Source organism: Arachis stenosperma, chromosome 6, assembly GCF_014773155.1.
Source record: "Arachis stenosperma cultivar V10309 chromosome 6, arast.V10309.gnm1.PFL2, whole genome shotgun sequence".
NCBI classification, from domain to species: domain Eukaryota; kingdom Viridiplantae; phylum Streptophyta; class Magnoliopsida; order Fabales; family Fabaceae; genus Arachis; species Arachis stenosperma.
In genome coordinates, this window is record NC_080382.1 from 2,677,173 (window position 1) to 2,701,011 (window position 23,839).

At 34.1% G+C, this 23,839-nt stretch overlaps 1 protein-coding gene, 1 long non-coding RNA gene and 1 pseudogene across 7 annotated transcripts; all 3 read left to right on the forward strand.

Moving 5' to 3' along the window:
- Positions 1–1,195: 1,195 nt before the first annotated feature.
- On the forward strand, positions 1,196–4,505 carry LOC130936689 (uncharacterized). Of its 2 annotated transcripts, none has more exons than XR_009068148.1 (7): positions 1,196–1,441; positions 1,639–1,717; positions 1,820–1,882; positions 2,686–2,866; positions 3,538–3,597; positions 3,891–3,993; positions 4,466–4,505. It is a non-coding gene; the product is annotated as an uncharacterized LOC130936689 (long non-coding RNA). The 2 variants fall into 2 exon arrangements; XR_009068147.1 differs by having other exon boundaries at positions 2,686–2,806.
- A 2,718-nt stretch (positions 4,506–7,223) lies between these two features.
- Positions 7,224–16,022, forward strand: LOC130935786 (lysine-specific demethylase JMJ27). Of its 5 annotated transcripts, none has more exons than XR_009067964.1 (14): positions 7,224–7,655; positions 7,779–7,880; positions 8,035–8,159; positions 8,323–8,422; positions 8,507–8,633; positions 8,720–8,783; positions 8,993–9,758; positions 9,842–10,171; positions 10,683–11,228; positions 11,316–11,388; positions 11,474–11,559; positions 12,356–14,190; positions 14,264–14,923; positions 15,465–15,585. XR_009067964.1 is itself a non-coding variant. In XM_057865676.1 (13 exons), exons 1-13 carry the CDS (start codon positions 7,338–7,340, stop codon positions 15,797–15,799), a joined length of 2,832 nt encoding a protein of 943 aa, XP_057721659.1. In that variant the 5' UTR covers positions 7,225–7,337; the 3' UTR covers positions 15,800–16,022. The 5 variants fall into 5 exon arrangements, 2 of the variants coding, with proteins under 2 accessions (XP_057721660.1, XP_057721659.1); XR_009067965.1 differs by having other exon boundaries at positions 14,269–14,923; XR_009067963.1 differs by having other exon boundaries at positions 12,356–14,923.
- Positions 16,023–19,449: 3,427 nt separating this feature from the next.
- LOC130932724 (uncharacterized) lies at positions 19,450–21,594 on the forward strand (annotated as a pseudogene).
- The last annotated feature ends 2,245 nt before the right edge of the window (positions 21,595–23,839 follow it).

Sequence of the window (23,839 nt, forward strand, 5' to 3'; positions counted from 1 at the left end):
CTTGTCTAAAATTTTGTCCATATCAACAGTTTCCATTTTGCTTTTTTTTTTTTTTTTTTACTTTCTAGATCCGATTTAGTGCCTTCCTGCGGCTCCCCCTGACCAGACTCCCTTTTTCCTTCCAATGGATCCTTTCCCAAGCATTGAGACTTATCATGGCCATATTTTGCACAAAATTCAGAAAGCAGAGTTAGAGTTTCATACTCCACGTCGTAAATGACACCCTCAACAATGATATTCTTGATCACCGACAACCTTAGATTTATTTGAACACAAACACGGGCATACTCCCTTTCTCTGCTAGTTCGGTGACCAAATCGACTTTTACCGAGACTCCTATTGCAGTTGCAATACGGAGCATTGCCTGCTCCTGATAATACCAGATTGGGAGACCCGAGACCTGAACCCAAACTAACGTAGAACCGAAAGATTGTTCATTGGGTCAAAAATCAATATCTCATGGTTTTACCGTGACATAGTGTCCCTCGATCAACAAAAAACTACCAAGCATGACCTTCTCACGATCCTTAGTGGCATCGAATTTTAGCAAGAAGTACCCAAATTTCACATATAGCATATTGAAACCTCCTTTGATGCGCCATACTACCCTAAAAAATGTAATGGAAGGACTTATATGTCTTATTTTTATAAAGTTCACCGATCTCAACATATTAAAATTTTCTTGAAGACAAAAATTTTCGACAGAAAATTTCTTAGGGACCTATTTGGATATATACCAAAAAATTATAGATCTGATTAAATGATTATAAAATACATTAAAATTTAACTCTAATTAAATAAATAAAAATAATAATTACTTTTTTTTATAGTAAATAATAATTACTTTAATTATATAGAATAATAGAATCTCTCATATTATAAATTTATAATGAATTATCTATTAATTAATATATAATAGGAGAGCAGTACATGGTTCTTTACATGACAAGTGTTATAGTTCTACATTTGACAAGTGTTACCCTGAAAAATTGACAAGTGTTTATTTTTAATGAATGAGAAATATTGTATTCAACAATTCTTTCCTTGGTTCTTTATTCAATATTCAGACAAGACAGGATGCTTTCGTTGAGCGGGAATTTTTTCTTCAAAAAATTTTTGAATTTCAAAATTATTATTTAAATATCTTTTTTGCCCACATTTTGTTTGTTTCTCCATTCAATTCTCAGCTCATAAGTCACAACCGAAACAGAAAATCGGTCCGTCTCACTCACACTCACTCGCGATTTTTGGAACACCGATTTTTTGCATACATTTCAGTCAGTGCTGGGCGTGTCGCTCGGCAACACCGTGTCGGGTTCGGTGGTCCTGATCGTGACGACCTTACCGGTACTGATAACTGGGATGCTGATCTCTTCTTCTGGAAGAAATCGTCGGATCCGAGCAGGAAGGTGAAACCGGTAATACTCAAAGGATGTTATAGGTAAGCACAATGGAAGCTGCTTTTTTGTTTCTTTGTACCCTTAACTGATGTGCTACAGCTCTGATTTGAGGGTTTCTCCTCTGAACAATACTTTGATCTGTTTCTATATACATAATGCTTTGCTGTAAACATAGCCTTTCAATTTTCTCAGCTCTTTTCTTCTAACAAGTGATAACCAACAATGGCTTCAATGGCAGCGTTTTCTTCTAGCACCTTCTACACCAACCTCAAGTTTTGCACCAAATCCAACAACAGCAACAGCAACTTGAACTGAAGGTACACTTTATTATTTTTTCTTTGCTAAAGATATGAAACTATTGAATTTAATTACCTATTTTCTGAAATTGCTGAAGTTGAAATATTTTTACCATTTTGAAGGGAACTCATATTGAGAAGCAATGAAATAGCAACAGTTAGTGCTATCTTCAATTTCAATTTCAGGTAACCCCTTTTTTATGTTCTTTTTTTCCCCTGTTTATCATTATCACCAACGAAAGTTGTTCAATTTTTTTATATTATAATTATTTTCATGCAAATTTGGAATATCTTAATTTAAGATTTTATATTTTTCCTTATTGCATTGGCCTTTGTTTCTTCTTGGTTTTTTAAAATTTAAACATGATTTTTCATTTGTTTAAATTTCTGATTTTATATCTGTTGATAATTTGTGTTTCGTTATTTTTGAATTAAGGTAAGGTCGTGTGTCGTTTATTTTGATTTGAGGAAAAAGATTTGATTTTGGAAATTTTCTGTGGTGATTTATTGGGCTTCTTTGCTTTGATTTATGCCTTTGTTTGCTCTAATTTTGTATTATGGTTTGTTTCTTTCTTACATATGCAGTGTGCCTTCTCATACAACTTCTCATACAAATTTGATGAACCATTTTGCTCTTTCTTTTAAAAAATTTAGAAACAATTTCATTCTTCATTAAAAATATTGAGAAAAGGACAATCCCATTTCCATTCTCAGAATTGTTGTCATTACTTGATCAAATCAAAATGCCCTTGATGGTAAGAATGAAAAATATCTAACACTTTTGATGGTATATGGGCAAAACATCTAGAGAGGAGTAAAAATTTATTTCCTTTCAATAGATCTCCAAAGTTGAATTATTTTTTTAAAATTATGTCTTTTTGTTTTTTTTTTTTGGTGACTAATTATGTCTTTTTGTTTAATCTGCTTCTCTCTTTTTTTTTTTTTTTCCTTTTTTTCCTCATAGTTGATCAGATAATTAATTTTGGCAGGGAGTGTAAGTGGAGGTTGGAGTGTTCCAGCACCAAAAGCATCTCTTGAGGCTTGGCAACGATTTTTATGATGTTCTTAAAGGAAAATAAGAATGTTGCTGCTTTGACAACTAAAGCTAAGGTTAGAAAGTAGTCAGTTTTGAAAGGGCTGAAAATTCCTTGAGGAAAGAGGATTTATAATGTTAGTTATTTCCTTACTTCTTTTATTATTGTATTTAAGTTTTAAGTAAATTTCAAAACTAAATTATTCCAACAATATTTATCTGTTTATGTATATGATGGAAAAGCATTGATTTAGTGTGTGTATGAACTTTTAATAATAAGTACTCAAAGTGCTAAGGAGATAGGTTGTTCATATACACTGGTGCAGTTTGCGTTTGTTTGTGTGAAGAAGAATCAGTACATAAGTTCATAATAACACTATTGCTTAAAAAAAAGGTGGATTCTATGGTGTCTTTCATTGTGGTGCCTAAATTGTCTAACTAAAGTAAAATATTTAAAGTTTATTAAATATTATTTTTTCGCCTTTTTTAATAAGTTAAGCACCATGTCTTAGGTACCATAGCATTCATAAAAAAAAAAAACAGAGGAAAAACAGGTTTTGGGAAATGAAGCTTTTATGATCCTAATTGCTTTTGCTTGACCCTGTAAGCTTAAAAATAATACTTGAATCCCATTGAGTGTACCAGTTAATTCAACATGGTGTTTTAACTATATCATATATCGTTCCTTCTATCTATATTTTTAGAATTTGAATGAATTGATTATTTTATCTAATTTTTATGTCTTTCCTATATATATGTCTTTAGATTATTGTTGTATATTTTTTAAAACTTTTCTCATTTTGACCAGTATCGAAATGTTACAACTTTGCTTAGCCATGATTGCATTGTTCAAAGGAGGCACCAAAAGGTACGAAAGTTTCCTGTTATCACATATAATTGTTGGGTAAAAGTATCATTTTTAAGGAAATGCTTTCATAGTAGTGTGTTATAATTCTTGGTTGGAATCTTTGAGTAGGATATAATATATAGCTTTAGTGCATATTATATAGGATGCAGTTACTTTTGTTTTGACATTAGCTTATGACTGTTTTCTGCTTCATAAAATAGATCAAACTATTAATTATTGTCTTCTGATAAATTGATGGCCTCTGTTTTTGAAGGAAGTAATTTTTGTTCTGATTCTACTGACATAATGTATAGACTGCTTTTGAAGAGAAATCTGCTCTGGCTAAGCATGAGGCTGAACTTTCAATGTTAAAAAAAAAAGAAGAAAGCTCACTTGAAGATGTTGAATAGCTAAAAGGTATCACTTTTATGACTTATTATTTCCTATGCATTGGGTATAGCTAGGGGAAGCATTTAGTTGCTTTGCATCTTCAGTCGGTTGGAGGATTCATAGGTATAAAAGGGAAGTGTAGCTGTCACTGTTTTATAAGTAATTTGGTGTACATAGCAGGAGTGAAAAATCGAATCTATAGTCAAGAGAAAAGGAGTCTAGAGGAGTGGTACATAGAGGTGATTCAAATGAGAAACAAATGAACGGAGGATAGAAATTGTTTTTATCTATTGTAGTTTTGGTGTTTGTTGTTGCCTTGGTCTGGTCTTCATGTTTTTGTTTTGGCAAAAAAAAAAAAAAAAAAAACTCTTTGGCTACTGCAATATGAGGAAGTTCCAATAAGTATAGATAATTTATATGTGAACTGCTTTGGTAAGAATAATGTCTTCGAGAGATTGATCCTTTGTGTTTTTATGTGTTTGATTTCGGAAAAAAACAGGTCAAAAGCAATTTTTTTTCCAGTTGGGATTGTACATGGTTCCTTTGAAAGAAGATGTTATCTTGGTAATTTCATCTATTAATAATAATTTATTGCAATATAAGATAAGATTATAAAAAAATTGAGCTATTCTCAATGTTCATAATTTTCAATTGCTTGGATTAAATGTGTGAAAATTGAATACTAAATCACTTTGTAAACGTGAAAATTGTGTGGATTAAAGGTATGTTCCTTCCATTGTGTTATTTAATCTTTTTTTATTATTATTAGTAATTAGTAACAAATTAATTTCTAGCTGTTTAGTTTTAATTTGGGCTGTGTGATTTGATTTTTGAGTCATCTTAATTTACATTGGCGAAAATTTATGATATTTATTGGATTTTTTTTCTTTTTTTAGTGTCTCAAATTAATCAGGGCTTAATATTCTCTCTCTGGCAGGTACTAACATATACATATTACAAAATCACAATCTATGCCCCAAAATTTCAAAGTTGGCCATGATTTTACACACATACAAATACGAATAATATTTTTCTTATAATGACTTGGATGACTTGATAGCAAGCACCATCTCCTTAGGCTTCTATTTTAGTTTCTTATTCAGGGATAAGCATTCGGTACGTATTCATGTGTATTTCTATTTGTCAATTGTTTATTATGCAGTATTGGATACGTGTCTTAGTTGTTGAGAGTTTGAAGAGTGTTTAAGCCTATGGTGTAAATTAATTGCTTGCTATATATGTGTATATAATAATGTTATAGGTGCTATGTTGAACATATTAGTAAAATAAGAATATTATAAAGTATAGTTAGAGTCTTTTGATATATGTAATAAGTTGGTGCTTTCTTTTTGGATGAACTCTTCTGTTCTTATTTGTTGAGCACCTGACGTGATTAACCAATAATTAAAATTTATCCTTTACATTATGTTATTGGATAATCTATTATGTTTGTCTACTATTAACTATATTATTGCTTTTTTATATTAATTTTATGTCCTATCTTTTTTTAAAAAAAATATTGAATATATGATGTTTTGATTTATCTGCAACTAAATTTTAAGTATTTCTAATTCTTTGTAAGAAAAAGAGCAGGTAAAAGTGAAGGAGAGGATTGACAAATGTACAAAAAAGAAAAAAAAAATACTAAAATATATTTCGTTATGTTTTTTTAATAAGAGTCTAATTGGAATTATGTTAGTTTAATAAAAAATTTTTTAGTGTTGTTCTATGTTTCAACATTAATGTTTTAACATCAATGAACTTTGTGTATTTTTATACTAGAATAATATATTTTGTGATAAATTAAACTATCTTCTATTGAATATGTAAAGGAAAGGAAAAAATTTTTGAAACAAAAATTAAAATTGACGAGGCAGAAACTTTAATAAATTAGCCAATTATATATGCTTAGGTAGAACAAAAATATTAATTATGTTGTATTAACTATTTGTTAAATAACTGTATATCTCAATTGCTGTTTTATTTTATTGGAATAATTATGCTGATGAAATTATATGACAAATGTGTCTAATTTTTTGAAAATACATCATTATTAGTTTATGTAATTAATAGTTGGAATTTGTTGATGCGATATTTGAGTAATTTTTTTGGAATTTATGTATTAAAGAATAAGAATTTAATATAACAAGAAATTAATCACTTAATTTATCTATGTACTAAGTAAACTAATCCGTTTAATAAATATATATTAATTTTTGTGTAAATAAGTTATACATAAATATAATAAAATAAATTAAGTACGTTGACTCACGAGTTTTGGTACATCAGTTACAAGGTAAGAAAACAAGCCTCATTTAGAGATAATATGAAAGAAAAAATTACATACTACATGAAAACATAGGAGTTTAGATTTAGAATTGCATATATTCGAATTGCAGGACAATGTAACTAATATATGTATATCAGCTGGAAATTTGGTTGTTCTTCGTAGTCACATATTAAATAAGAGAAGAAGGAAGGATTGCTGAAATACTATTGTATATAGTGATTTTGTATTTAAAGTATGAAAGTAGCATTCTGATAGGAAGATGGTGATGTAATGATAAGCATTATTTTTTCCATTACGAGAATGGTGAATGTTATGATTCAATTAATATAATTCGCTATGTGTCAACGATAAGATCTAAAGACCTTATAATAAGCTTATTAGGATTTTACTATTGTACATTTTAGCTCGGTTTATGGATATTAAATAACACACATTAATGCAATTTGTAGAATTTATTATTTAATTACTTAATAATATACTTATCATAAACTGAATTAGTTAGATTCAGGTCTAAATATATAATTGAATATCACATAGTTAATAATTGTTGTCTATGTAATTACAATAAAAATATTTGTATAATCAATTTAATGTTTTTTTATGTATAATAATAACGTAGTATTATAAATTTTTTTAAATACGGATACATAATAGTTTTTTCACATATAAGTAAAATTCATTAATATAAAATAAAAAAAAGTTTATTTCATCTATCAAAAATAGAAAATCAAATAATATTTTATTTTGCATAACAAATTTTATGCATAAAAAAAATTAAAATAAAAATAATAACTTTTAATATAAATAATATATATTCATTACAAGATAATATAATTGATATATATATATATATATATATATATATATATATATTAGATCATAAATATATATTAATTTTTTTATTAAATAAATTATATATAAATAGTTAAATACAATAAAATAAATTATATACATGACCCGGGCGTAGCCCGGGCTCTACACTAGTCTTCTGAATACCGATAACGCAAGGGTTAGAGGCGAAATTCATTTACAACAGAATCCAAAATTCACCTCCTCCTGCAGCTCGTAGCCGTCCGATCAGATGACGGAGTCACCGTCGGATAGGCGGTGTAAACGCACCGCGGGCCCAAATTGGCGGTGCAGCGGGGTGGCGTCGCTGGGAAAATCGTTCTGCGAGAAACACTTGCAGCAGCGTGCGCTTCAAGACCAGAAACGCAGAATTAAGAGGAACGAAGGGAACGAATCAGAGCGCAGGTCCAACAAGACCAAGAGGAGGCTGTCGACCGCGGATGACGTCAGTGCCGGATCCGAATTGGAAGTTTCCGTGTCCGAATTGATTGAAAACTCCGTCAGAAAGAAAAAAAAGAACGAGACGAAGAAGAAGAAACCACTTGATCAAGTTAGCTCAGCTTTATTTTTTTTAAATGATTGCTACTGTAATTTTGGTTTAATTTTTTCATGCTCTAGAACCGGAAATGTAGCATCGTTGTTTCCAACAGTGTTGAGTCGTTTGCATTTTCAGGAGAGTGTAAATGAGTGTGGTATTCACGAGGACTCTGACAGGGGAATGATGAGCGTGAACGGTGTCAAGAAGGGTTCAGGAGTTGAAGATAAGAAACAAATGGTGAGGAAACTGCTATGTCGTGATCATTTATGAATTGCGACTGGTGGTGTTTAATTTTTTAGAAAATTCACATTTATTAATCTTCATGATCATTATTTTTTATGTTAATGATGGAGGCTTAACTTTTATTTTCACTGCAATGTTGGCTCCTCAGGGTAGCAAAAGCAAGGAGGGTGGAAGTTTGATGTGTCATCAGTGCCAGAGGAATGATAAGAGTGGAGTTGTCTTTTGCTCGAAGTGCAACAGAAAACGCTACTGTTATGAATGCCTTAACAAGTGGTAAGCTTTGCCCTTCCTGTTGTGAATATTTTGAGAACTTGAAAACTGTTATATGCAGTCATCTTGAAGGAATTAATAATCTTCCCATTTTGATATAAGGTGAATAGCCTTTTACCTTTACTATTTTAGAGCTTCCAGCCTCTCACTGATTGTCTTGAATTAGGTACCCAGGTAAAACCCGGAAGGAAGTTGAGAATGCATGTCCATTCTGTTCAGGCAATTGCAATTGCAAAGCCTGCTTGCGGGAGGTTCCAGTGCTTAGGGTAGATAGCATATGATGAACTTTTGAAACTTTTGAAACTTGCTTACCTTATGTCCTTGTTTAACTGTCTTCTTTGTTTTAACAGGACCGAGAGGTAAATTCCAGTGTCAAATTACATCGACTGCGCTACTTACTCTATAAAGCTTTGCCTGTTCTGAGGCATATTCACAGGGAGCAAAGCTTAGAACTAGAGATTGAATCTAAAATAAGAGGTATTATGTTATGGGCCAGTCTATAGAAATTTAGTTTCTTTGAATACTGTCTTTAATTTACTTGCTTTAATGATTCTGGGTGTTAGGTGAGCAACTGCAAGAAAAAGGCATAGCAAGAACAGAGCTAGACAAACGTGAGCGCTTATACTGGTACGTTTTCTGAGTTTTGTAACCATTATGTTCCATCATATTTGCCTTTGATCTGTCACTTTATCTAGGACTTTTGTGTATAGAATGATACACTTGGTATAAATTCATTGTGACAAGGTTTTGTAGCTGCAAGGGTTGGATTACTTCCATCTATAATTGTGTCAGTCCTATGTTGGTCTTGAACTGACTGCCTCCATTATAAATGGCAGTGACAATTGCAATACATCTATAATTGGGTTTTACCGGAGCTGCCGCAATCCCAGTTGCTCTTATGATCTATGTCTCATGTGTTGTCAAGAGCTTAGGGAGGGTTGCCAACCTGGAGGCATAGAAGCTGAAACATCCCAGGAACAATTTTCTGAGAGAGCTCGTAATCATGATTCGTCAATAACTAAGAGTGAAAAACAAAGTAAAAGATATGGATGGGAGAGCCAGCTTGTGCCTGATTTTCAAGCTGACATGTCCACCCCCTTCCCTGAATGGAACGCTAATACAGATGGTAACATTCCATGTCCACCAAAACAGCGTGGAGGATGTGGTACCACATTGCTAGAATTGAGACGTACTTTCAAATGTAACTGGGTAGTGAAATTGCTAAATAATGCTGAGGACCTCACTAGAGACTACACACCGCCTGATGTTGATATTACAGAAAAGTGCTCTTTATGTCAGAAAAATACCATTGAAGAAAAAACCAATCTTGAAGCCCGTAGGGCAGCATTCAGAGATGATGATAATGATAATTTCATATATAGCTCAAATGCCCTTGATATTTCTGATGATGAAATTGAGCATTTCCAGAGGCACTGGATGAGGGGAGAACCTGTTGTTGTGAGAAACATTCTAGATAAGACGTCGGGTCTTAGCTGGGAGCCAATGGTTATGTGGAGGGCTTTAAGAGAAACAGGCTCCAAAGCGAAGTTTAAAGACGAAACTCGAAGTGTAAAAGCTATTGATTGCTTCGATTGGTGTGGGGTAAGTTATGCAAGTTAATCATTTCAAAGAATTTGATCTATTGCAATGAAAATTTATTTTATTTACATGGTTCAGTTTCACAGGTTGAGATCAATATGCACCAATTTTTCGATGGCTACCTGGAAGGCCGAATGTATAAAAATGGGTGGCCAGAAATGCTGAAATTGAAAGATTGGCCCACATCCACCACTTTTGAAGAGCGCTTGCCTAGGCATGGCAGAGAGTTCCTCATGGCACTCCCCTACAGGGATTACACTGATCCAAAATCTGGGACTTTGAATTTTGCCTCTAAACTTCCTGATGACTTACTAAAGCCGGATTTAGGACCCAAAACATATATTGCTTATGGATTTTCTGATGAGCTTGGTAGAGGAGATTCTGTGACAAAGCTGCACTGTGATGTGTCTGATGCAGTAATTTCTTCTCTAGGGACTCCTTTCGATTTTATTTTTCTGAATATTGCCATTTTTCTTATTAAAAAAAATGTTATTTGTAAATTATACCCTCATTTATTGCTTACACATATTATGGAAAGGTTTAGGTTAATCATGTGATATTTGTAACTACAAAATTTTCCAACTATTAGACATTTGATAATCTTGTCCATTTCTATCTCCAAGTTTTCCTCTTGGAGATTGGTAAAATAAAACTTATTTTCTTTTCTTTACTTACTCTTTATGCTCTTCCCTGCACAATAATTCTATTGAATATGTTCTTGTTTCAAAATGAAACCTCTAATAATTCTATTGAATTTGTGTTTATAGTTATTGTCTTTCTGAGTTCATTTGGACGGGAGGAATTTGGTTTACGAATGGAGTCTAATCAATGTTAAAACTCCTAGCCTCCTTTTCTGACATTGTTTTAACTAGGTGTATTGTGTACCTTATAATACTATAACTAATGTACCATAAATTTGTGATTTAGGTCAATGTGTTGATGCATACAACCAAAGTGAAGATAGCTCGTTGGCGGAGAAAAATAATAAAAGAATTGCAGAAAAAATATGCGGAAGAAGACTCTCGTGAACTTTTATGTGAGGCTTTAGGAGATGCTGGTGAAAGACCTAAATCTAAAGCATTGAGTCATGATCAGAAGGCAGACATTGGAATTGGTAATATTTCACCAACTAGCGACGTGGATCAGTGCATTCCATCTATACGTGAAGAAGGCAAGAGTCAGAAGTTAGAAACACATGATCTATCTGCAAGTAGCTTAGCTAGTAATATGAGCAATAAGGAAGGCAGAATGAGGATTGATTTTATACATGATAAGGAGCCTGCTGGTCCTGAGCTGAGAGAGTCAAAACAAGGCCTGGAGAAAGATACTTTGCAAACTGAAGATGGAGCTGAGGTTGCCCTCGGTGGTGCTGTTTGGGATATCTTCCGCCGGCAAGATGTCCCTAAGCTAATTGAGTACTTAAGAAAGCACAAGAATGAATTCCGTCATATAAAAAATCATCCTGTAGATTCTGTGAGTAGCTTTGCCAGTCATTGTTGATGCTCTCTCCCATATCTGGAAGGGCTAAGTCAGTTTTTTAATATACTGTTTTTTTTACAGGTTATACATCCTATTCATGATCAAACTCTGTTTTTAAATGAGAGGCATAAGAAACAGCTGAAAAAGGAGTTCAGTAAGTTTTTCAATTAGTTTTCTTAGTTTAGACTTAGTTGAAAAGTAATACAACACCACATTAAAGATCCTCCTTTTTTATGCAGATGTTGAACCATGGACCTTTGAGCAACACCTTGGGGAGGCTGTCTTCATTCCAGCAGGATGTCCTCACCAAGTGAGAAACAGACAAGTAATTCTTCATCTTGTGACAAACATTTCATTTTTCTTGGGTGCAACATGTCTGTTTTAAGTTCTAACAAATTTCTCTTCTTTTTTGGCGGGATAAGTTTTTTTTGTTGTTAACAAAATTGTGGATACTTAAATATTCGAGTCGCTTTTTGCAGCCACTAAAACGAACTAAGGTAAGTGTCTTTGGAAAAGGTTGGCATTATGGTAACAAGGCGGTACATGTTGAAAAAATTGAATTAACTAGAAGAATAAGTAGTATATATTTGAGTCTCCCATGGGTTCTGATGCGAATAGTAATAGTAATGCCAATGCTGAGGCCCAAGAGAAACAAGAGGATGGGCCTAATGAAGTCATTATGCAGAATAACCCAAGTAGCAAAAGGGTGAGGAAACCTCCCATATGGATGAAAGACTACGAGAAGTAAGTACGAGTGTGTCACAAAAAATTATTAGCTTGTGCTGAGGTCAGAGTTAGTTACAACAGATTGGGACATGGGTTGTGATATAAAAAGGAAATTATAGGGTAAGAAAAGGAATGATAGGTATTATGTTGCTATTTGATAGTGCAGACCTCCCTTGAGCTCAGGGTGGTATTAGTATACTGTTTCATTGATTTTTGCCTTATATATCAATTGAGTACACTTATTCTCCTTTGTCATATTGCTACTGTGATTGTTGTGAATTGCTGTGAATGTTTGTAGTGCCTATTAATTGGTGCTTTTATTGAGAGGAAACGGAGCCATGGCCGATGGAATCCGTTTGACCCGACTGGAGGAACTCACTTTGTCCAATAAACAGGAGGTAACCACTCTTAGCCGCTGGTTGGTGGAGGCAAATGAGAGGATCACCGAAACGCAAATTCAACTCACAAACGTGGACTCCTTACTGTGATCTATTGAGAAGTTGCTACGTGAAAACTTGAAGCTGAAAATGAAGGCCGCTGATTATGGCCCTGTTGGTGACGCTGCCGCAGATGGCAGTTCTGGTGTGGGATCAGTAAGCATGGGCACTAAACAGCCATGGCCTCGGCTAAGGGTGAAAGTCGCTGATCTCCCCATGTTTGACAGCGAAAGAGTGGAATATTGGGTCTTCCACGCCGTCAGCACTTGGAGACGTTTGAGATACCCGTGGAGCAGAGAATTCGGGTGTTATAGTTTCATTTGGTGGGAGCAGCGTATGCATGGTATCTATGGGGCATTAACAACAGCATCACCTACACCTACACCTGGGACACATTTCTGGAGGCGCTAGTAGCTAGTAGTCAGATTTGGGAAGAATCTCTTCTATGACCCTTGCACCGCCATTAAAGAATTGAAGCAGAGTGGATTGGTGGTGGAGTACGAGAGCCAATTTGAAGAGTTGACCAACAGGGTCAATGGGATGAATGAGGAGTGGATCATCTCCCTCTTTGTTGGTGGGCTTCAGGACCAGCTCAAATGTGAATTGCTCCTAGCCCAACCCACATCTTATGTCCAGGCCGTTTCCATCGCTAAACTCCATGTGCAGAAGAACGCGACGATGCTGGGCTTATCTCGGGTCGGTAGCAATAAGGCCACAAGTAGCCCAGAACCCGCCCCGGTTTGCTCCTAACAGAACCCTTGCCCCAAGAGTTCTCACCCAATGACTACCCCTTCCACGAGCTCCATAGCCTCTGCTAACACACCCTCTTCTTTCCCAACACCATAAACAACCCCACTGGCATTTAAGAAACTGACCAGCGCTGATATTCGAGCACGAATGAACGTTACAGCCAGGGGTATCGCTGCAAGGCTTCTTATCAGCTCCACGTAGGTGAAAAGGAACTCCAGGAGCTCTTACAAGGCACTGCCGGAACACTTGAAGAGGAGAATGACTCCGATTTGGAAGATGATGGACATGAAGAGGAGGAACAACCTCCACGAATCAGTCTCAACGCCCTTGCCGGGGAGTTCCACCCTGAGACTCTGCACGTGAAAGGGACACACGCCAACTGACCCCTGCTGATTTTGATTGACGGCGGCAGCACCCACAACTTCATTAAAGGGTCAATTCACTCAATTGCCAGGAAGCTCAATTTGCCTCTTACCCCCACATCAACACTTCAATGATGGACAATGGCGACTCCATTAATTTTGCTGCTAAATGCCAAGATTTTTCATTATTGGTGTAAGGGTATAACTTCTCTGTGGACTCTTATGTTGCGTTTGTTTACAGGCACGGGACACCAAGATAGGGACACAGAGACACAAAATCGTGTTTGGCAGATGAAATATGGACAGGGACATTGTGTCTAGAGACACTGAATTAGTGTATTTTGTGTCTATCTTGACAGGAAGGACACAGAGACACTAACAAGAGGCAACTTATTTTTCATTTTTTCTTTCATTATTCTTCTTAATTTTTCATAATTATATTCTTTATTATTATATTTTTCTTTCCAAATTTTTTGAATGAAAAAAATAAGAATAAATTGGACTTTCATAGTTTGTTCTAGTTTATCACCAAACAAAATATAAGAATACTAATTTTTTTATCTGTGTCCTTTGTGTCTTGTTCTGTTCTCAAAACCAAATGCAGCCTTATGTACTGGACCTCAAAGGCGCAAATGTGGTCCTGGGAGTACGCAAATGGGTTCCCTGCCACTATTGTTTCCGGTAGAGACCCTCTCTTCTTAAGTCGCTTCTAGAGGGAATTATTTGTGAATTGGGGTACTAAGCTGCTCTATAGTATAGCGTATCATTTGCAGACTAATGGTCAAACGGAAGTTGTAAACCGAACGCTGGAACAATACCTGCGTGTGTTCACCCATTCCCACCCTGCAAAATGGGCTGAGTTTTGTTATAATAACTCGTTTCACACCACAATTGAGATGTCTCCACATGAAGCATTATATGGGTTTCTAGCCCGGACCATTCCAGGGTATATGCATCACTCATCTTCGGTTGAGGATGTAGATGACTTGCTGCGAGTGCAGGAGTCTCTTTATATGGAACTGAAGTTTTGCCTCCAACAAGAATAGAACCGAATGAAACGCCTGTCTGCTAATCATCATGTCATGGGGGTTCGGCTATATTTTTATGTTGGTTGTCGAAGACCTAACACAACCCTCCTCCTTTATCCGGGCTTGGGACCGGCTATGTACCGCAAGTGTAACATAGGCGGAGTTCTGTTTGTTAATCATCGTTGAGAGAAATTGTTCAATGTCGGTGATTGGGTTCTGTTGAAGCTACAACCATATAGGCAAAGCTCAGTGGTGGTTTGTGGTAACTTAAAGCTTGCTAAGCGGTTTTATGGGCCGTTTAAGGTGCTGCAGGGGGTAGGGAAGTCGCGTACAAGTTGGAACTTCCAACCGGCAGTGCTATACATATGGATGAAAGACTACGAGAAGTAAGTATGAGTGCGTCATATGGAATTATTAGCTTGTGCTGAGGTCCGAGTTAGTTACAACAGATTAGGAAATGGGTTATGATATAAAAAGAAAATTATAGTGTAAGAAAAGGAATGATAGGTATTATGTTGCTATTTGATAGTGCAGACCTCCCTTGAGCTAAAGGTAGTATTGGTATACTGTTTCATTGATTTTTGCTTGCTAAAGGTGGTATTGGTATATTGTTTCATTGATTTTTGCCTTACATATCAATTGAGTACTTTGTATGTCAATCGAGTACACTTATTCTCCTTTGTCATATTGCTACTGTGATTGTTGTGAATTGCTGTGAATATTTGTAGTGCCTATTAGGGTCATTGTCAAGGTCCAACCATTTATGTTTCTTATTCCACAAGTATGCGGTTGAGAGAGTGATTTGTATAATTAGCAGCACATTTTCTTCCTACTTTTATTTGAAAAGGGACTTCATATGGTTCCATCTACCTTGCTAACCAATATTATTTTCTTATAAATTGTCTTAAACTTGTTTTTGTTGATCAGTCTTGTATAAAGGTTGCTCTTGATTTCGTTTCTCCGGAAAATGTTGGAGAATGTTTACGACTAACTGAAGAGTTTCGTTTGCTCCCAAAACACCACAGAGCCAAGGAAGACAAATTGGAGGCAAGCTTTTATATTATATCTTTGTTCTTTTGTCCATGTCGATGAGTCTTGTTTGTCGCCTTGTTTCCTACATAACTTCCATAAAAATATTGTGTCATGGAAAGTGCTTGACAGTTTTGTGCAATTCTCTCTGTTTACAGGTTAAGAAGTTGACGCTTTATGCCGTAAGTAATGCTGTTAGACAAGTCAAACAAATGATGCCGGTCAACGAGTAAGATTGGATCTACTATCTTAGAAGTTTTGTTCATGTTTTAGCTACTTCTGCCATTGTTTCGACGAATACTTGTTACAGTTATAAACAGATTCCCCTTTTTCTTAATAACGTTTAGGTGAATAAGATTATGAAATATGAAAATAACAAAATGTATCACTGCCATGTTATAATATCTAGCTTTTTTAGCTGATGCAACAATATCTTGTTAAAATGTTTTTGTAGTATTATTACAATCTTACCTTTAGCCAGTTCGGCTTTTTTCAGCGAGTTCTAAACTTTTTTGGTTTAGTCTAACAACATCTGGGAACCTTTGTCAAAAGAGCTTTAGGAGAAAGCAAAAAAAGAAAACATATTTGGTGTCAACTAGTATTTTTTTTAGGCCAACAAAGAAAGACACTAGACAGGGTAGCGAAAGAGAAAGAGCTAAATATCTATTAAATTCTAAACTTCTTTTTATATATATATATATATAGAAAAAAGTAAAAAATATATATATTATTCTCCCTACTGATGCGGGGTCCATATTTCCTCCACTGTCTACAAGACCCGCCCGCTTTATCCATTTCACGGATAGGAAAGAAATTAGGAGGAATCACGATTCTGCTCCGGTTACATTAAATATTCCATCCCCCTTGAGTAAATGAAAATGGGCAGAGAAATATATTATTTTATCATTGGATACAGCCAACGGTTCTGGCCCCTCATTGCCGAACTTATATTTCTCTAATCTGTTCCCCTACAAACAAAATCAGAGTCTCACACTTGCCAAGGCATTCTCAGATTATCTCCTGCATGCCTGCCTATTTGACTCGTTTGATTCTGCATGTGCAACTTTAATTCACTTTCACGACCTATAATTATAAATATCCAACGCTGGATATAACTACTAGTTCGCTGAAAGTTGTTTTAGTGATGCTGTCCAATTTTAATAATAAGTTATAGAGTATTATTTGTATATATAATGTCAATTATTATGCTGACTTACAATATTTACTTTTAGATTTTATCATTAGATGATATATGAATTTCACTCAAATTACATATATATCTCATCTGCTGATGATGCATGAACCAGCACTAGGTTTCATCCGGACAACAACAACAATAAAGTCTTATCCCATTAAGTGGGATCGGTTACATGAATCAAACAACGCTATTGTGTTCTGTCATGTATCATGTCTATAGAGAGACTGTTTATATGTAGATCTTGTTTGACCACATCATAGATGGTCTTCTTAGGTCTTCCTCTGTCTTTCGCCCCTTGTCTATCTTGGTCTTTTTAGGTTTTTTTCTGCCTTTCGCTCCTTGTCTATCTTCCATCTCATCCAGCCTCTTGACTGGATGTTTTATCGGTCTTCTTCTCACATGTTTAAACCACTTGAGACACGATTTAACCATCTTTTCCACAATGAGTACTACTCTAACTCTCTTCCATATATCTTCGTTCCTTATTTTATCCAATCGCGTATGACCATTCATCCATCTCAACATCTTCATCTCTACTACACTCAGCTTAAGTTGGTACTCTCCTTTAGCTGCCCAATACTCCGTACCATAAAGTATAGCCAGTCTTATAGGGGTACGATAAAATTTATCTTTAAGTTTTAAAGGCACTTTATAGCCGGTCTTATAGGGGTGCGATAAAATTTACCTTTTAAGTTTTAAAGGCACTTTTTTGTCGCATATAAAACCAGATGCACTCCGCCAATTTAACCAACCTACTTGGATCTTATGATTTACATCCTGTTCAATCTCTCCATTATCTTGTATGATGCACCCAAGATACTTAAAACTTTTAACTTTTCGTAAGATGTTTTTTCCAATCTTCACTTCTATATTAGCGTTTTTGCCTTCTCAAACTGAACTTACATTCTATATATTCTGTCTTGCTATGGCTTATGCGCATATCATATACTTCTAAAACTTCTCTCCATAACTCCAACTTCTTATTTAACTCTTTCCTTGACTTTCCCATAAGGACGATATCATCGGGCAAAAGTATGCACCATGGCACAGGCTCTTGGATGTGCTCTATGGCTTCGTTTGGTTGATGTATATGATGAGACATAGACACAAAGACATAGACATTAAAGACATGGATATAAAATATTTGTGTCTATGTATTGTGTTTGGTAAAAATAAAGAACAAGACACACATATTTTAAAAAGACTAAATTACCCTTCATTCTACCACAAGTTTTACTATTATTACTGTACATCCATTATCCCAAACACTACATGTCATCACCATTGAATTTTTATTTCTTTTAATATTTTTTATTTCTTCTAATATCATCTTAAATTATCATTCAAATATTAAATATATATTTTTTTTTGAAAAAAATAAAAAACTAAAGCTCAGAATTTATCAAAGATTAATCAAAATTTAAATAAATAAAAAATTAAATGTACAATTTTTTTTTGAAGAAAATAGAAAGATAAATTTAGTCATAGAATCTAAAAGAGGAAGAGAAAAAAGAAAGGTTTGAGGAGATAAGAGGACAAATTTTAAAATTTCAATAAGGGTAAAAGAGTAAAAAATTAGTGTCTCACAAGTTGTGTCTTAGTGTCTCACCAAATTGGAGGTACACAAATTTAATGTCTCCGTGTCCATCCGTGTCCTCCCGTGTCCTTCGAAAATCTGTGTCTCACCAAACCAAACAGCAGACATGTGTCACCGTGTACCACTGTGTCTATGTCTCAGTGTCTATGTCTCTTAAACCAAACGCTGCCTATGAGTACTTCCAAGACTAATGTATAAAGGTATGGACTTAAGGATGATCTCTGGTGTAATTCTATACCAATAGAAAATTCCTCTGTCACACCACCTTGAGTCTTCACACTAGTTGTACCCCCATCATACATGTCTTTAATTGTACGAATATATGCGATCCTTACTCTCTTCTTTTCGAAAACCTTCCATAAGACCTCCCTTAATATCTTATCATACGCTTTTTTCAAATCGAAAAACATTATATGTAGATCTTTTTATTACTATGCCTCTCCCATAAAAACACACCAGGTTTCATCCAGACCCAAAAAAAAAAACACACCAAATGTACATGTAGTAACATTTTTAAAAAAATATAGATTTGTAAATAGAAAAGGATTATATAGCTGTAATATATATTTATTCTAGGATTCCCTGATCAAGCTATTACTTTTTGAAACTTAATCCGGATTCACTGTACGGACCTAAGTGCCATACCATAAATTATTTCTTCTTTTTTCTTTCATAAGTGCCATACCACAATTGCATTACATACGAAAAATGCATGATTTGTACGGGTGAGAAAGGGACACATGTCACGAGAATCCATTCCCCAATCATAAAACACCCAATTTCTTAAGCTAAGGTGAGTAGATAAATACAAATACATCACCATTCATAATTCCATTCTAAACTCTAGGGAGAGAACAAGGTGTAGGTAGTAGGTGTTGAGCTGTTCATGCATGGTTGATCAATGCCGGAGGTGAATCACGGTTTGTCCATGTTATTCGAAACTGAAGAAACAGATTAGTTTTTTTTAGTTGTCCACGAGTTATCTTTCAATTCAACAGCCATAGAATTAATTTGTTACAATTTTGAGTTTTATTTAAGGATTTGTCACTAACTAATAGTTACTGCATGCATAAGATTTAGGGGTGTATATGGGTCGGGTGAAACCAGGTTTGTTCTAATTCAGATTCGGTCCTAAATATATACTAAATTTATTTTTTAGACTCTAACTCGGTCCTAGACCCGATAAAATCTAAACATTTTCGGGCCACAATTATACCAGATCCAAACCGTGCTTTTAAAGTTTTAACAATAATTTATAAAAAAATTATATATAAAAATATTTATTTATGATACACTTATTTATAAAGAAGAAACTGTTACTAAGAAGTTGATATTCATATTTAAACTTGAATTTGTCTATAAATTCTAATTTGATACTTCTTTGATCTATTTTTTAATTCAACAAGTGTAATTAAAAATAAAATAATAATTTTATAATTAATATAACATAATATTGAAATTAATTTAAAACATATATACATTTTTTAGTTCCCTTAGAGTGCACATGAGTTGAGTGAATCCCATTTGCATTGACCCAGATCCAGTCCTAAATAATGACTAAGTATAGTTTTGAAATTCTTACCCAACTCTAAACCTGGTGAAATCACATCAAATTTGCCCTTAAAATGTTTGAGTGCGGGCTGGGTCTTCGGGTCGAGCCGGACCATGTACACCCCTAACAAGGTGGGATTTGAACCCTCGACACTTGTTTAAGCGGGTAAGTGAGTTGACTACTCGACCAATTTAACTTGGTTGAAACAGAATAGATTTTAATTCTTTATATATTTACTGGATTTCAGATTTTATTTTTAATAGACTGGGGTTTGAAATTATGGATATGTTTTGGTATTATTTTTTATTTTTTGAAAAAAGGATAAATAGATCTTTTTACGAATATTTTTTTCCTTGACCATTTTAAAGTACTCTTAAGTTTTTGACTTTTTTAAAAGTGGGACATATGAATCCCTTCATTTATATGGGTTCGTCAAACTCAACAGAAAAATATGACATGGCTCTCGTTGCGCTGACTTGACCATTACGAATGCACATGTGGAAAAAGAATTTTCAAAACGGGACAAATAAATCTCCCTTCTTTAAAATGATGTCGTTTGATTAGCACTCAAACAAGCGTCACAAAACCTTCAATACAACCACGAGAACACATCACTCACCATTACAGAATTCCTCGAGCTTCATACTGAGTCTGATACAATACTTTCCAACGACCCAAACCTCTCCACTCTCTCCTACCATCTTTCCCGCCTCAAGCACCTCTTCGACCACATTATCTCCACCACTTTCCGCCACCGCCCTTACTCCCTCTATTCCTTCGTCTCTCGATGACTCTCCACTCACTCCATCTCTAAGCTTACCAACTCCATTGAGTCCGAAATCCAAGCATGGATTGACCGCAAGAGAATCCACTTCCTCTCCTGTCACCTAAATGACCATCTTGCCCCTGACGACTTAATCACTCAGTTGACTCAGTTCCGTCAACGCCTCTCCGAGGATTTCAACTGTGACTTGCAGTTCCTAGTTCTCAAGAATAAGATTTTCTCTTCACTTGAATCGGTTCTCTTCGACGGTAAGTGCTCCCTCAATGTTTGGGAGCACGTAGGGATGGTTGTGACAGCGCTAATTCAATTTAAGAAAGACATGTTTGTTGGGCAAGTTTTCATGGGCCATACCGTTCGAACTCTGGCGAGTATGGGCTTGCTGCGTTCGATTGAGATTCTGTGTTCTCTGATCCGGTCAATCAAGTCGCCGTTTGTGGACGAGATTGAATCAAACGGTGAGATTTCGAATATCATTGGGTTTTTGGATTGCAGGAATTGGAAATAAAGGTTTTAAGGATGGGTTGCGTGCTTGAGATTGGATATTTTGGGAGGAAGGAAGCGGTAAAGGCCATGCTTAAGGAGGCTTTGGTGGAGAAGTTTGGGAAGATACAAATGTCAGAATTTAGTGGAGATTTGATCAATTTAGATTACAAGAAGAAAGAGGAAGATGAGAATGATTGTGATGAAGATGGAGAAGTTGGAAACGGGAAGAAGCAGAAGAGATTCTTGGAGGGACACCTTTTTGCAAGCTACGTAGTGAAGTGTGCAGTTATGTTGGAGGCTGAAAAAGGATTGAGGCAGAGGGAAGAGGACATTTAAGCAGAAATTCTCATTAGGGTTAGGGAGGCTTCTGTTTCTGATGCGGAAGCTTTCACCATTGTTGCTAAGGTTTTGTGAGACACCTTCATATGTTCATCTGTAACTTCTAAGTCAGCACAATGAAAATTATGTAAGATTTTTTTCGTTGGGTATGATGGATCTATATGAATGGAAGAATTCATATGTCCAACTTTTAAATAGGTTAGGAATTTGCAATAATTTATTGGCCAGCGGCAGACCCTTAAATGAAGTTTCGATTCGCGACAGATTAGTTCTTGACCTGTCGGGTTGGAGAATATCGTGGACCAAAAAAAAAGGTTAGAAATTTAAAAGTGTTTTTAAATGGTTAGAAATAAAAATATCTGTGAGACAAAAAATTAGGAATCTATTTTTTTTATTGCTGTTGTTGATGGAATCGTATTTTATTATTTACAGATTTTATCCACAGATGGATGCTCACATTAATTAAAAAAGAAAAAAATAAATCATATTATGTATAAAAAAAACTTAATTATTAAATCAGATTTTACACGCACAATAAATAGCAATTGCTTTTTAACAAATATGCAAAAAGAAAAATATATCAAATGCTGAAACGAAAAGCTAAATACCAATAAATGCTCTGTCTGCTATGAAGTATGAACTATGATTAGCTTGAATTGCCTCATCAATATACCGCTTATTATGTCTCATTTTTCGTTGGTAAAAGCTGAACTTGAGCTTTCAAGTCCCTGCCTCACATGTTTCAAGCTCATTAAGCATCGATGGATTTTAGACCCCATTGATGGATCTCAAAGAAATCAAGAGAATAGTAAAAGAAGTAAAATGAAAGAGAATCGAACAACTAATACAATAGTAAAAGATTGATTTGATTAACAATGAATGAATTCTAAGAGGATACCAATGAATGCCTTGTTCTTCGAATCTAAAGGAGAGAGATTCAAATGAACGTAAATTAACTCAATTCCATTCTTGATTTCTATATTACAATAGGGGTAATCTCTTATTTACATTCTTATTTCTGTCGCTAATAATCCACTAACTAATTATTACCTAATTTTCTTTTTTTGGGGTCCAAAATAATAATGATTGGCATCAATAATTCACATCCAATCAACATTTGGAATCACATTTTTTTTTATGCAAGGTTATTTTAGAATATTTTTCTAAATTCTTTATTACTAAGAATTGAGTTTAAGAATATATATATATAAACAATTTCGATGATAGAAAGATTAACTATCAATTCGATATTCAAAAATTCAGTCACTGATAAAATTTTTTTGAAAGATGTTATTGACAAAACATCTCTAAAATGATTTTAAAATACAATAAAAAACTAATAAACATTATATCTTTTATAATTAACAAAAAAATTTCATATTAATAAATAATTTATTCATTAGATTTAAAATTTTGTGGCAACATTTGAATAAATATTTAAAAGGTTAAAAAAATTGAAGCAAAATTTGATCTTAATTTTTTTTTTCAAAAAATGTGATCATTCACAATTTTTTTAAAAAAAATTCACTTGACAAAAAATATCAAATTTTAAGAATGAAAATTTCTTATTTTTCTAATAATAATTGCAAAAATTTATATCAAAATTTAATATATAAAATCATTTTTTTGAATATATATTTAATATTTAGTTTTTTTATCATATTTTAAAATCTTTTGGCAATTTCTTTGTTGTTAGCATCTTTTGGGATTCATTTTTTCAGTGATATAAACTTTCGAATACTATTTTGATAGTTTACTCTTATCTCAAATTTAAAAAAGATTCCATAAAAAATGTCACAAAGATGATAATAATTTTTCATCAATTAATAAATACCTAATAACTCATTTTATGAGTTTAATGGCTATATTATAACCATTATTCTCTCTTTAAAAAAGAGGTTATAATATTGGTTAGATATGTAAAAAAATGTGACTATGATACCGCAACAAAATATTAAGCAACTTATAAGAAGAGCAATTAATTCTTTTAAATTAACAAAACCTAAAAGATAATTTATAACTTCAGAATGACACAAGGAGAGAAGATTTTTTTTTGAAATAAATAAAAAAAATTTTATTTCCAGAAACAAACTATTTAAACTTTAATTTCTGAAATACGTTTTTTTTTGGAGTTTAGGGCAAGTTCGCGGCACTCTCGGTGAACTTCACGTTGAGTTTCCAAATAAAAGCATGGTTGTTGGAGAATGGAGCGCAATACCATTATTCCATTCTTCTCTTTGGTTCTCATCTTAGCATTTTTTCTCTACGATGTCAATAAATCCATTGTTATCCATTCATTATGATGGTGAAATAGTGTATG

Bases quoted from the DNA above. Each gene is read 5' to 3' on its own strand.
- LOC130935786 (XM_057865676.1), top strand. From the start codon at position 7,338: ATGACGGAGTCACCGTCGGATAGGCGGTGTAAACGCACCGCGGGCCCA. The intron at 8,784-8,992 runs GTACGTTTTCTG...TATAAATGGCAG, and splicing joins AAACGTGAGCGCTTATACTG to TGACAATTGCAATACATCTA. The intron at 11,229-11,315 runs GTGAGTAGCTTT...TTTTTTTTACAG, and splicing joins AAAATCATCCTGTAGATTCT to GTTATACATCCTATTCATGA.